The sequence below is a fragment of the Manis javanica genome, chromosome 1 (genome assembly GCF_040802235.1).
Source record: "Manis javanica isolate MJ-LG chromosome 1, MJ_LKY, whole genome shotgun sequence".
NCBI classification, from domain to species: Eukaryota; Metazoa; Chordata; class Mammalia; order Pholidota; family Manidae; genus Manis; species Manis javanica.
The window spans coordinates 184542574-184557079 of record NC_133156.1 but is presented as its reverse complement, the minus strand read 5'-3'; the positions used below and the strand labels follow the sequence as shown (position 1 = coordinate 184557079).

Below are 14506 nucleotides of genomic sequence, written 5' to 3'. Positions count from 1 at the left end.
CAAACCCAAAGTTGATCATCGCAAAATATACCATCTTGCAATTTTTTTGGCATCAACTTCCTTCCCCAGAGTAGGAGTTCCATCTAAATAAACAGATGTAAAGGCAGCTGATGTGGTTGAAGTTCCTCTCCCTCATCTCCCTCTCCCTCTCTTTCCAATCCCCCATGATCTAACCCCTCTTTTTCTACACTTATACACACTTATACACTCATCATTGTCATCACCATCATCACCATTATCATCATCATTTTATAGCTTCTCTTAGGGCTTTCATCTTTGAATTGCTTCATCTCCCAAGCAGCTGCAGCAACAGAAGGTCAAGCCCTGGTATCAAGTTGCAAATAGCCAACAAAGGAGAAATAAAATACCAGAGGCTGAACAAGACAGGGCTGGGTAATAAAGACACCCCTCTTCAAGTTCTCTGACCTCATTTTTCCTTCCAAACAAAATCAGGATTGAGGGAGGCAGGGCTTGGTTCTAGTGTCAAAATTTCACCCAAGTGTATAACATGCTAGGAAGTTTGCTACTTTGTTCAAATGTGATGTTTACGTCTAGCCATTTGGCTGCCATGGGGCTGTTCCTCCAGCTGCAGACATTGGAAAAGATCATCTCTAAGGACAGCCAACAACTAGGTGATAGTCTCAATTGATAATTGTCCTAATCCAGGCTGGCGGGGGGAGTTCTGTTCTGGCCTAACAGTGTTGGGTTGACTCATAGATGGCAAAATCCGACCTAAGAGACAGCCTCCCGAATTTGACAGTGTGGAGAGGAACCAGCCTGCTGTAAAGCATCCACAGGTACATCCTCTCTTGGCAACTCCATGACCACCCACCTCAACCTAACCCTCAGCCTCAAGAATGGATTGGGGATCCTCATAATCCCAATCCCTTCATTTCAGAGGTAAGAAAATTGAGGTCCAGAAAGGTGATGGAGAGACTGCCAAACACTCCCAAGTACATTTTCTCATCATCACCATTTTAATGTATCTCCTTTTTGCAGATTAGGAAGATGAGGCTTGGATAAAAAGTTCCCTGTTCTGTTCAAGGTCACAAAGGGCATGTGGAAGTGACAAGACTAGAACCCACCTGCCCCGTACTGCCTGACTTTCCTTCAGTCCTCACCCTAGGCCAGGAGAAGAGGGTGGGAGTCATAATTGGGCTTGCTCTCTTGAGGAGAAGGGAAGACAGACCCAACTTTGGAAGGCAGAGCTGGTCCCTGCCACCCAGCCACCTCCCTCTCTGTCCTCCTACCTTCTCCCTCCTCCTAGCACCTCTCCATTTTTATACCCAGGTTTATAGATGACATAACCACTGAAGACCTCCCACACAGACCTGTCCTCCCACACAGTGTGCTATGCTCCCAAACTCACTCATGTTTTTTGCTCTCCCTGATGCCACCTCTCCCTGCCTCCACCTTTACCACCAATACTGTGTCTAGGACAGAGTACACTCAGTCATTCAACAATTAGGTCTTGAGCTCCTACTCTAGAGCAGGCACCAAGGTAGGCAGTGGGGATTTAGCAAGAATGAGACAAGGTCTGTGCCCTTGTGGGGTGTGTATCAAAGTAGTTAGACAAGCACCAAATTTCAACTTGATTAATAAGTGGTAGAGAAGCAGGGGAGTTTGAGATTCCATGGAAGCAAAGAGCAAGAAAATTTAACCCAGACTAAGGGATCAGGCAAGACTTCCATAAAGGAGATGCCATTTGGCTGAGACCTAAAGGATGAGCTCTCCCAGTGAAGTAAAGGAAAGGCCTTCTGGTTGAAAGAAATAGCATGGGTGAGGGCCCAGATGAGAGAAGAACTTAAAAAAGAAGCCCAGGCTGATATCTGGAGAAAGGAAGGGGGAAATAGTCATACTCCACCTCCTGGCTCTGCCTTCCCCACCCTTTAGTCTCTCACTGCCTTTGGGTACTCAGCACTCAGCTGATATTCCACTTCCTCCAAGACCCTCCCCAAGACCCTCCTCATTATCTGACTCCTCCCCATACTGTGCTCACAGCTATAGCCACAGAGTTTACCACCATTTTAATTTAAAGTCAATACTGGTGGTTGCCACTAGGGAAGGGGGTGGAGGTCTGGGGCATTAAAGTAGGTGAAGGGAGTAAAAAGGTGCAAAATCCCAATTATAACATAAGTTAGTCATGAGGATAAAAGTACAGTATAAGGAATATAGTCAATAATATTGTAATATCTTTGTATATTGACAGATGGTAACTGTACCTACTGGGGTGAGCATTTAATAATGTAGATAACTGTCAAATCACTGTGTTGTTCACCCGAAACCAATTTAGTATTGTGTATCAACTATACTTCAGTAAAAGAGGAAAAAAGGTAATAAATAAAGTCAATGCTGACTTTCCACTCCCTGAATAACCGGTTAGGGATCTGAGGAAATGAACCATAGCTCTTTTTTTTAACTTTCCCTTATAGCACTGAGGCTCAATTTCTTGCCTTGTCCCAGGGATCATGACTCTTTCTGCAACTCCCAGGTAGTCACAGCTGTTTATAAATTTATATAATGTTCCCTTCATAGGCAACCTCATTTTAGTAGTGAGCAAAGATGTCTCAATAAACTCTCTGCCTTTGAATAAAGAGAGAGAGAGTTCACAGTCTCCTAGGGGCATCTCCAGGTAAAATGAGGCTGCTTGAAGGTTATTAAAACATTAAACCTTCATTACAATTGCTCTTCATACTTTTTGTCATTGTCATTTATTAATACCTTTGACATTTTAAAAAATTGTTTGAAAATAGTTACTAGAAAACTCCCTGACTTTACTAGTCTCACTTGACATATTCATTGTGATGATATTTGCTTAATGTTTTAGTGTTTTTCCATTTTTTTCTTTTTGGCTAATACTATCAAGAGTAAAGTTGTGTTCAGAATCCTCAGTGATGGCAGAGTTGGCTTCAGGGGTACTCACTCCTCTAGCCTTCAGCACCTCTGTGAATTCCAGTGCTTCCTCCTAACATCTGGATTGGGTTTTCCCACTGAATGGTGTGGCCCTAGAAGCTGACACCCAGGCATTGGCTTCAATCACTGGCATACCTACTTTGCAAGGACTGTATAGTTACAACTTGCATACAAGCTCTAAGTAGGAATAAATCTTGTGTAAGCTTTTCCATATTCTTTACTGTTCACTAAAGGTGATTTGTAATGGGAAACTCTTAAATGTCACAGTCTGGAAAATTGGACATCATAGCAGACATCCATTCCCCTTAATGGTAAAACTAATAAAAGTGGGCTCACTGGAAAGTCCACTATGGAATCATCCCAGTTGCCATACAAGACAGTGTTCCCCTCTTTTTCTCCTTCTAGCAAGAGAAGTAGTTCTGACCAAGAAAGGTTAGATTTCTTAGGCATGGAGGTAGAGAGAAACAGCAAGAGTGTTTTCCCTTTGGTGGTGGAAGCAAGCTTACCAGAGTTTCTGAAATCATTGCCTCAATGCTTTCTCCATGTCTGAGGGCCCAGGGGCTGCCATGTGGTTCTCCTGAGATGGCCAAGGCATCTGCAGAACTGAGGCCACACTCTTTGCTTGTAAATGGTAAGCATCCCTCTAAACCAGGAGTGAGTTCATGAGAGCTCCCCACAGCCCATGGTCACCACTGCACACCATCAGCTACACTAGGTCCTCTGCTGGTGGCCTAAAGTTACCAGTATGTTTGGTAATGAACCAAAACAGAATCTCCTGCAAAACTGGACCTTAAAAGTGAATAGCATCCAGCCAACAAGCCTTACCAAGAATGTCTACATTCCATGCCAGGCCATCATAAGCAACATCTATGGAGCCTTCAAAAAAATTCAACCTGCTCCTGTGAAAATTCCAGTTTCATCCAGCAATGTTGCTCTGCTTTCAAATTGCTGTAGATTCTGATGCTGGAGTGAATGCTCTGCCCCTCAGAGTTATCACCCATAGCCAGGCTTTGATGCTGCCCAATCCATGTCCAAAAAGTCCAAGACTATATAATAGATTTATGTGTCACAGGAAAACAATAATTTTTGGATAACTTTACTCCGTAAAAATTTTCTTGCCCTCTCAAGCCTATTCCATTGATAACATGTTTGGTTCCAATCCATTTCTAAGTTTTATTTTTCTTTTTTTAATGGCAACAATTTTATTATTGAAATTCTCTAGCTCTATAAATCATGGAACAGATTGTCCCTTCTGGAAGAAATATAGCTTCTCATAAATCTTCCCCAGAAACACCAGGGTTAGAGGAAAGGGACATGATTTAATTTTATGACTAATCTTCCTATCACTTCCAAAAGACAGATGGTATAAATAGATTATATAGATAAATAGTTAGATGATAGATAGATGATATAGATAGATGATATAGATAGATGATGATAGCAATAAATGACAAATACATAGATTATAGATATAGATAGATTGATAGATAATAGATAGATGATAGATAGAAAGATGATAGATAGATAGATAGATAGAGTTTTGAATACAATTTTACATGCCTTTAAAATTCCAAGGAGATCAGAAGATAAAAACATTTCCAGGACAGGGATTTAAATTAAAGAGTTTTCTTTTAGGCTCTCCACGGGTCAGTGGGAGAGTAGATTGAGCCTCTCCTCCATGTGTAGAATGACTTTAGGTAACTTGGTGGGATTACCAGTGAGTGGCATCACATTTTAAAAAATTATTTGTGGCTCCCTCCCCTTATCATCCCACAAGTAGCAAAAGGTGGATTTAGATCTTGTCACCTCAAAAGTAAAATCTAGAGCTGCACTGTTCAGTAAGGCAGCCCTTAGCCCCTTGTGGCTATTGAGCTCTTGAAATGAGGCTAGTCAGAAATAATACAGGCCATATGTGCAAAGAACATACTGGATTTTCAAAGATACAGTATGAAAAGAAGAATGTGAGCTCTCTCTTTAAAAATTTCATATTGATCACATGCTGAAATTATAACATTCTGGGTATTTTTGGTTAAATAAGGCATATTATTCAAATTCTTTTCACTTCTCACAAATGTGGCTACTGGAAAACTGAAAATTACCCACATGGTTCATCTTATATCTCTGTTGGACAGCTGTAGTCTGCAGGACAAGCTGGAAGATGCTTATGAGAAGGGGGATAACATGATCTTAGAGGGGCCCAGAGTCCTCCAGCCACTTCTATCTTGTGGACACAATGAGAATTTTGGAAATCACGGGTATCTTCCTGCCTTTCCTGTTTTTCTGTTAAGGTAGCTATGACTTTGCCTTTCCGGGCTATTCCTATCCCAGCCTTCATGTTTTTAGCCAGAAGGTTTGCATGCTCCAAACCAGTATGTTAGGGTTTTGTTTTAAGCAAACACGCATTTAAGGCGGTCTCTTTACTGCTACTTCCTCCATGATCATCACAGGGAAGAAAGCGCTCACAGCATTTAAAACTTTGTTCTAAGCATTTGTACATTTATGATATTATCTGCTCTATTTTATCTTTAAAAAATTCCTGAAGAGCAAATATTATCTCCATTTTACCAAAAAGAACTGACTTGACTTGAGCTATAATGATAACTAGTATTTGCCAAGAGCCTTATAACTTGCAGTTACCTTTTTGTGCATTTCCTCTGATAACCCCTTGATGTAAGTGTTCTGGTTCCCATTTTACAGATGAGGACATTCTCCTCTCAGAGAATTCAAGAGCTTAGACTCCACAGCTGATAAATAGGAAAAATTGTGTTTATTCATTTAATACATATTTATTCATTGTTCTAAGCACTGCTAAGAGGAGCCAGGGTCCTTTCCTGGAGCTTTCCCTCTAGGGTTCCCAGCACCCAAGTCCTAGACCAAGAACAAAACAGGAAGGTGCTAGACCCAGAACGAAACAGAAAGAGAATTGGCCCCATGGTCAGAAAAGCATGCACTGTCTTTGTACCTGTCTTTGAAAAGGTGACATGAAGGTGAGATCTGTATAACAAGAAGAAAATGACCACATCAAATCAGGGGACAGACAATGAATGCACAGCCTTCAAGGCTGGAGAGAGCTTGGCATGTTGGAGGACATCAGACGCCAGGTGTAGTGGGAGATGGCTGGGAGGTAAGGCCAAAGAGGAAGGCAGAGGCCATAGCAGGCAGGGCCTGTTTTAAACCAGGAAAGGCATTTGGATTTTTCTCTGGGTGTATCATGAAGGCTTCACAGAGTGGAGGGTAAACAGAGAAGGAACGTGATCTACTTCGTGTTCTACAAAGACTGCCCTTGGTGCAGTTGGAAGAAGTGATTGTTCGGAGGCCAGAACAGAAGCCAGGAGATCAGTGAGGAGTTTACTGTAAAGTCCTCAGTGAGAGGCAGTGGTGGCGGCCAAGAGGACAGAACGGAAGTGATGAGAAGTGGGAGACTTCTGGAAGTATTGTAGAGACACAGCTGATGAGACTTGCTATAAGACATCGTCTTCCTCTTTTGACCTGATTGTCCCTCCAGCCCCCTCCACCCCTGTGGTGTCCTTCCCAGCAGACTCTGCCTGGGAATCCAACCCCCATTTGCCCAGCAGTGGCTTCTCATTGATGCCCAGAAAGCAAAATGAAACTCCAGCTGACTGCCATTGCCTGTCACCCCATTGTCCTGCTTTGCTGATTCAGTGTCCTGCCTCACTGTTAGCCTCTTAGCTGTTCACGCTGGCCTTTAGAAACAGCCATGATGAATACCGAGGCCTTGCTATGTTCCAGAATCACTTCAGTGGGAATAAGAGTGAAGTAATTCTATTCTTTCCATCTCGTTTTGGGGCTAGCAGGAAGATGAGGCATTTGCTCATTCACTTGCCCTGCTACGATTTGGAGACAGAAAAGGCAGAAATGCAATGTCATATGTGCCAATCATCAGCAAATGTACCAGCGCCCTGGACCCAGCATTTGGTAGGCACTTCTGAGTAGGGATAAAGGGGATGGGGCAGGAAGACTGTATTTAAAAACCACATGGTGTGTAATAGTGTGATTATTTGTTTACTGCTGACAGTGAGATGAAGAAGAGAAAGATCATGGGTAGAGGGGGCAAGCCAGAAGCTGGGTAGGTCCAAAAAGACAGCAGAGAGGAGGTATGACTTAAGCTTTTCCTTAGAGGATACTGAGACTTCAGCTCAACAAGGAGAAGCCAGGAGGGTGTGAGATCCCAAAGAGTTGTCAGTCAGCAGAAGTTTACTTGTGCATGCATATGTACATACAGCTCCTTCTCCAGCCAGTGAAAATATTTTCTTGGCATGTGCACTGAGCCTTTATTAATACCCAAGGGCAATAAATGCTGTCAGAGCTAAGGAATGAGAGCTCGCCCTTCTTCACCTGCCAATACTGCCGGTCTCTCCCCAGAAAACAGAGGGGGATTGACCTCAACAGAAAGTGTTCAGCACATATGCATTCAGTCCACTCCCACCTCTCAGACACGAGGGTTTTTAGTCCTTGAGAGCAATGACTGCAGGCGCTCTGAAACTGCCCCTGGCTCCCACTGGCTGTGCACACAAGGTGTGTTTTGCAGAATGCTTATTCCACAATGGCTCATAGGCAGCAAATCCATTTAGGAAATGCCTCACTTAACAATTTTAAACAGGTTTTTTTCCCTCTGCGGGACTTTAGCGGTGTTTCCATAAGCCAGTGTGCTTATTATCACACTCCGTTTCCCAAACTTATAAACGACTCATCTGTTTTTATAGCACATCATTTGGAACTAATGCCCTGTAGAAGGCACTTCGGGAAATGTTGGGCCAAGCATTGCCCTGCGCTGCCGGTCAGACCGTGCCTGCCTGTCCACACAAAGCAGACAGCCCTCTGAGGCACTGTTTCAGCTGACGCACCTTGTGTGTTCCTGCCTCTAGAGTTCCACCGATGCATGCCCGACCCAGCTGCCCTGGCCCTTCCTCTCCTCCCCTCATTACTCAACCCACGTCCTGTCTTCTGTGGAAGCCTTTGCTGGTCCTTGCAGGATATGGAGAATCCTGTTGCCTCCTGACCACCACCCCATTGCCTCATGTCCCGCCCAGTGAACATTTCAGAGCTAGGTCTCCCACTTTCCAGCTCTCATACCTTGCATGTGGTATTAAAGAGGAGGAGGAAGGAGCTGAAGGAGGAGGAGAGGTGCAAGGGAACAGGTCAGGAAAGAGGAGCCCAGAGGGAGGAGGTAGAGGAAGACAAGAGTACAGAGGTGACAAAGGGAAACAGCAGCCCATGGGGTCCTGGGCATGGTGCTTCTGTTGGGTTTGGGAGCAAGGGAGAACACCTCGACTACTTTCTGGGAAGGATCCATAAGGTTCTCTTTGTATGACCAGTTGAGGCAACTCCCAGGGAGGTAGATCTGCCCCGAGCCCACTTTGCTGAAGGCTGGTGCCCATTTGTGGGGTATCAGCTCTAACCAGGGTGCCTTATCTGAGAATAGGCCCCCACTGTGATCCCTTAACCTAACCTATATTTTATAAAAATTATTATCATTATTATTATGCATACAGTTATGCTATTAAACAAATAGCATAGGTATCCATCTCTGTTGTATTTTATAAATAACATAATATAATATACAATACATAGTTAATGCTGAATATTAAACAAAATAAGTAACCTCCAAAGTCCACATTCAGTAATCCTAAAGCTATTACTTCTGCTAAGGCTAGTACCTCCCTCTTGTACAGGACAGCCTAAAACCCACAGAGCAACTTGAGGTGGGGCTTAAACCTCAGATTTATAGCCCAGTTTAACTACTAGACCATTTTAAGCTCTGCTTCTCATGGCTGGGAATCTGTGATCTCTTTCTTGGCCAAATGGCCAACTGCCTGAAGTGGAGACCCGAGAAAAAGTCCCATGCTTGCTTCATGCTTCTAACTCATATAAAAATGGCCACCTCATTTAATAAACCTGTTTTCCTAAAAGGACCAGACCTTGTACATTTAGCAAATGCCAAACAAAATGGCATATGTTGTAAACAAGGTTAAACAGACATTTTCCAAAAGAGCCCATTCTTTGTAAGATGTCACTCTGTTTGCCCTGACTTAGTAACCTTCTGCAAAGGCCAGTGGCCTTGCCAGAGCTCCATGCTGGAAAAGTTCATCCTATGGAGGTGTAGCTTGGCGGGCTAGCCAGACCCCATCTCTAACACTCTGTTAAGTGCCCAGATGTATTTCTTTCATGCTTGTGCATAAATTCCATTTCAGAGTGTCAAGGCAACATCTAAATCAGTCTCCCAAATGTGGTTTGTGGAAAGAGCCTGAATGCCAGGAAGCCTGGGTTCCAGTCAGCGTTTCCTCCGGATTTTACAAGTCGTGAACAGATGATCATACTGCAGGTGCCAGCAGGCATGGGACCTGGGTGGGGACACTGAACACCCAGCATAGTGGGCCAGTGCGGGGCATGGGGGAGAGGTCGGCCCAGCTCCTCGGGTCCCTCCACCAGCTCCCAGAGGATCCACAGTCAGGCAGGGCTCAGCCAAGGCCAGACTGAGGCCAGAGCAAGAGCAGAGTCTCCACACTAAGTCCTGGCCAGCCCGAGAGGAGTAGAAGAGCTGAATGTGTGTGAGGAACTGAGTGTCATGAAAGCCCAGTCTGGGAAAGCATGCCCGGGCCTGTGAGGAGGAGGAAGAAGAGAAAATGATGCTGCAGTCCCCGGGTTCAGGGAGACTCAGCCCCGTGGCCCAGGTGAGTGTGGGCCCTGGTCACCAGCTCCCACATGACTGTGTTTCTCTCCTTCAGAGCCTGTTACCTGGTGTGTGGGGCAAGGTGACGTGTGACATGATCAAAATAAAACTTCACTTTGTTCTTACTTCCCTCCACCCCTTGTAAACTTTCTTCACTGAGAGATTTTTCCTGACCACCAGATATAAACTTGGCAGGCCCATAATTGTTCAGGCCACTCTTAGGTTGTGGGCAGGTCTATAATAATCAAAATCACACTCTTAATTTAGTAGCTATAAAGTCCAGTCTAAGGGGTTAATCAAAACCTCAAACCTGACAGGCCTTAGATCTCCCCCCTCCCCAGCTGGGTGGGGCTCCCCCTGAAAAGGAGGGGTATGATTATCCTCATCTGTGTCCCAGCTGGCTCTCCCCCCTCTAGCCCCCACCCCCGCTCTTGGCCAGTTTCTTACACCTAGAACAGGAGAGCAGAGGTAGGAGGAAAAAGACCTTCCTTGCACGGGGACCATAAAGCCAGCTTGTACTCTGAGGCCCAGTCCACGTTTCATGCTCACCCCTGTTTCCCATGGGGTGCTCTTTGGAGCCCCTTTTGGACCCTCTCCCCTGTAGCTTCCCTGATAGGGTGAATATCTTAGTACCAATGTTTGTTCGTGCCCACTTCCACAGCCACTAGATCTGGCATTGACCCCAGCCTCTTGCTCCTAACGTACCTCTGTCCCACTAGATGGCCTTGGATAGGATCCACAGTAACCCCACGCAGACTCCCTTCCACATGCCACTTCTGCAGACAAGACCTCCCCATCCTGCGGCCGCGGCTGCTCGCACTCCCCCAGACAAGGCTCTGTGTCCCCCCTTTCAGGGAACTCATCGCCCAGTTCTCCAGGTGGCCACATACACCCCGCTAAGCACAAAGGGCCGCCCGTGGGCTCTCCCTCCCCACACCTGTCCCCCTGGGAGGTGCTGGGGGCCCTCAGCACAGCAGCAGTCCTCTCCAGAGTGCCACTGCAAGTCCTCCTCGCAGCCCTGACCGCTTTGTGTTCCGCCCTCTGGCTGAGGGGTCCAAGCAGTGTGGAGCTGGTTCACAGAGTTCACGTGGCCTTGGAACTCTGCACTGGGGGACTACGCACCTCACCACAATCTCTTGCACTTTGGAGCTAGTCAAAACTTCTATTTTAACATTCATCACACACCCATTGCATATTTTAATTGTGTCCTCATTAAATATAAGCCCCAGGAGGGCATGAACTTCATCTGGTTTATTCACTACTGTGCCCTGGCATATAATAGGCACTTAATGCATAATTATTGAACAAATAAATTAATGTCTAAGTTAGTAACCACATCACCCCCAACTGTAAGTTTTATGAGCACAGGAACTTTTACTCAATATTTACCTCCAGTGTCTAGTAGAGTGCTGGCTGATTGTAGGTGCTTAAAAAAGTAGTTTTGAATGAACTATAACGAACCTAGGCAAAAGGCTATTTTTCTCTAAGCAAGATTCACGGAGGCTCCACTAACCCAAGGCATCTGTCTCTCCTTTCTTAAATTCTTCACTTGGCAATCCTGCTTAAAGCTCTACCAAGATCTCCTCTGTCATTTGAGTCTGCTTTAACAATGCAAATGTCTGTGTGGACTGACAAAGGCAATCTGATACAAGGAACTTGTAGGAAGAATAAATGGAAAATAAAGCCAATTCTTTTCAGAGATTGCCTTCACAGTCTCCTCCCATACAATTTAAAGAACCACTTAACTTTTAGAGACAGAAAGACTCTTAGATATCATCAGAGTCTGTGGTTTTCAAACATTTTTGAGCCAAAAAAGATAACCTGTTTTTAAATGAAATCTTACCAGAAGCCCAACATGAAAAACAGATAAGTGGAGATGGTCTGATTCTAGATGGGCAGTGCACCAGGAAACCAAACACACACACACACACACACACACACACACACACACACACAATTTCCCACAGTAGTCACTACACCTCCCCCTCAGAATTCCTAAGTGCTCATGCAACACTCATGCAAGTGTGTCCAAACAGTGACAAACCCGAGGCTATTCTCAGTCATCGCTGTGTCGCGAGGCTGGAGTCTGGAGGGCCAAGGAAAATGTGCGATGCTCGACCTTACTCCTTCCCTTCATGGAGGCTCAGACCTCGTTGCCTCCCCTTCCCAAGCACCCCATCTATTTTGTAAATGTTTGCTAAATCAAAGATCCCTTTCATGGGACGACATCCCCATGAGTTTAATACAATCAACAGATATTTAGTAAGTGCTCGCTTCATCCCTGACCCTGTGCTTGACACTCAGAACAAATGACCACTGTCATTGCTACATTAATCTGTGCTCTCTGGGTGCTTTGTTCAATCTTTTCTGAACCATCTAAACTGCAAACATCCATATCTGTCCATTTTTCCTCTAAATGTGCTGTAGACACTGTGTGAAATGAATTGCTGAAATGCAGATAAACTACATCTGTCAGCCCCCATCTATGAATCTAGTAAGACTTGCAAAAAAGATGAGGTTTGGCACAATTCACTCTCTGCAAACCTTTGCTCACAGGGATGACCACTATTTCCTGTCATTAGAACTTAGAGGCCATCTGTTTAAGAATCTGCTCTAGCTTCCTGCCAAGGAGTGACGTCCATCTCACAGTCAGCAGTTCCCACCAAATTGCTTAGGGCCTCAGGGCCTCCTGCCCCTACTGCTGGCTAATGTCCAAGTCACAGAAATGACTTCCTCATCCCTCCTGTGTGTTACAGGAGTGCAGTGTGAAGAGTGGAGTGTCCAATTTGATGTAATTATTTATTTATTGGCAACACCAATTCAGGGCTCAGGATCACTTAGCTGGAAGCTCTAAGAACAGACTTTACAATGAAGCAGGCTAGGTTTGAAACCCAGCTCCACCACACACTGTCTGGTTTTGGCTGATGACCGTCTCTAAACCTGCAAAATGAGCTCATCGGAAGGCTGTGAGGATTAACTGCAATATTGTACATGAAGCGCTCAGCACAGTGCCTGGTACAGATCATTATTGCTACAATAAGAAAAGGACCTTATTGATCAACTACTTCAGGTCAGGGGTGGGGACCAAGCAAAGAACAGCCCAGAAGAAGGGCCTGTGGGTGAAGGGCAAATTTACAAGTGCATAATTCAGGTGTTTTTCTAGGCACTAGGAATTATACAGGAAAGAGCCTCATCCCAGTAAAGCTTGGATTCTCATAGAGAAGATATCAAGAAAAATGACTGTCCCCTTTCAGTCACATGGTGTTTTGAATTTGCTGTCCTCAGGTCAGATGGATGTCCTGGAACACTGACCCCAGACTGGTTCTGGGAGCTACTTTTCAGAAGGCCACACAGGTTCTCTCAGGAGCAAGCTCTTCAGGGTGGCTCCTAAAGCCCCAGAAGCCTCGGGACAGGGATCCAGCCTCTATGAGCTCTCCAGGAGGCCCAGAGGAGCAGGTGGGGGGCTCCTCAGAAGAACAGTGTCAAACCAAGAGGCAAAGGTTATTATAGTCCACGCACCTAGCCCACATGAAAAAAGTGCAGGAAAGTCCCCCTAGGCCTTTGTGGATTAAAATTAAGCTGGCAGGATTCAGCTACAGTGGATTTTAGAGGTTCTGGGTCAATTTCTAAAACCAATTTATTTTAAAAGTACTTGAGCTAAAGGCAAATAATAATAAATAACAGCTGGGATTTTAAAGTTTTATTTTCAGTTCTGAACAAAATAAGGGGGCTGGGTATCCTTTTATGTTTTCCTACTAAGACTAAGTCAGTAGGGAGATTCCACTGTGTTTGTCAGTCTAAAAGTAATCAATTCAGTGTGCCATTGTCATGAATTCAAACTGCTGAGGAAATTTAGGAAAATTTAGCCCTCCTTGTGGCTGGTACAAAAGTGGCATGGGTTGGCTAAGAGCAGAAAGCTGCTGGGAAGGTCCTCCAAAGGGCAAGGGTGCCTACCAGGTTGCTTTTTCATAAAGCACCTACTCCAGGCTGAATGGGAAAGCCTGGAGCTCTTCTATGAAGGGTAGTACTTCCGGCCTTGACTTTGACCATCTCTCAGCAGAAGCCAGATTTCATAGCAGGAACTAAACCATGATAGCCGGAAACCCAGCACCCGAAAAGTAAGACCCAGCCAAGAGCGTCTGGCCACGGTAACTTACAGCAGTAATACAAGGCTAACAGAAAAACGAAGACCCATTAAAAATCCCTGCCTCACCTGGACTCACCACTTAATTGGGGTGGTGGCCTTCAGGGCACAAGGAAATACAAATGGTTTCAAAGGTTGCGGACAGACCTTAGTCTGAAAGGCCCAGGTCTAATTAAAACAAGACAGGAGGAGCCTTAATAGCTACCTAATTTTGACATCAGGAAACCCATTCTTCATTCTATTAATGTCTATAATGTGCAGATTATTCTCTTTTTATTTCATGGACTTAATTAATGATTAAAATAATTAAACCAATAAGACCCAAGATTACAATTTCTTCATCCACCATGGATGGGCTACTTTTCCCAGAGCCAGCCTCTTACTAGGAGTCGTAACATGCATCAGCAAAATGGGCTGTAGGCCTCTGCTTGTGAAAACTTCACTGTGCATCTGTATCTCCCAACATAACTACCAGATATTCTCCCAAAGGAGAAAGGTGGATCTCCATAAGGACCTTGAACTTAATTAATATCCCACTGTCCACCAGCAGAAGAAACACACACATGCTCAAATACACACACAACTGAGGAAATTTAAGTTATCATTAGTCTCCCTTAGCCAACTGGAAGAGTAGATTTTGTTCTCTTATTCACTCACCATCTTTTTTGTATTGCTAATGAATGGATCATCTACCATGAGCCAGGCACTGTGTTATATGCTTAATAAATTCGCTATCTTCATGTATCCCAAAACTTGCT

At 44.7% G+C, this 14506-nt stretch overlaps 1 protein-coding gene across 3 annotated transcripts in view; it reads left to right on the top strand.

Annotated features, from left to right (window-relative positions):
* The window catches only part of ANTXR1 (ANTXR cell adhesion molecule 1), a 226771-nt gene that overhangs the window by 185893 nt on the left and 26372 nt on the right, over positions 1 to 14506 (top strand). Inside the window, exon 18 of one of the 3 annotated variants that reach the window (XM_073212205.1) lies at positions 9126 to 9714. The exons of the other annotated variants lie outside the window; for them this stretch is intronic. Within the exon in view, the coding sequence (XP_073068306.1) occupies positions 9126 to 9182 (57 nt within the window). The 3' untranslated portion in view covers positions 9183 to 9714. Of the gene's footprint in view, positions 1 to 9125; positions 9715 to 14506 lie in introns of those variants that run through there. 3 annotated transcript variants of the gene reach the window in all.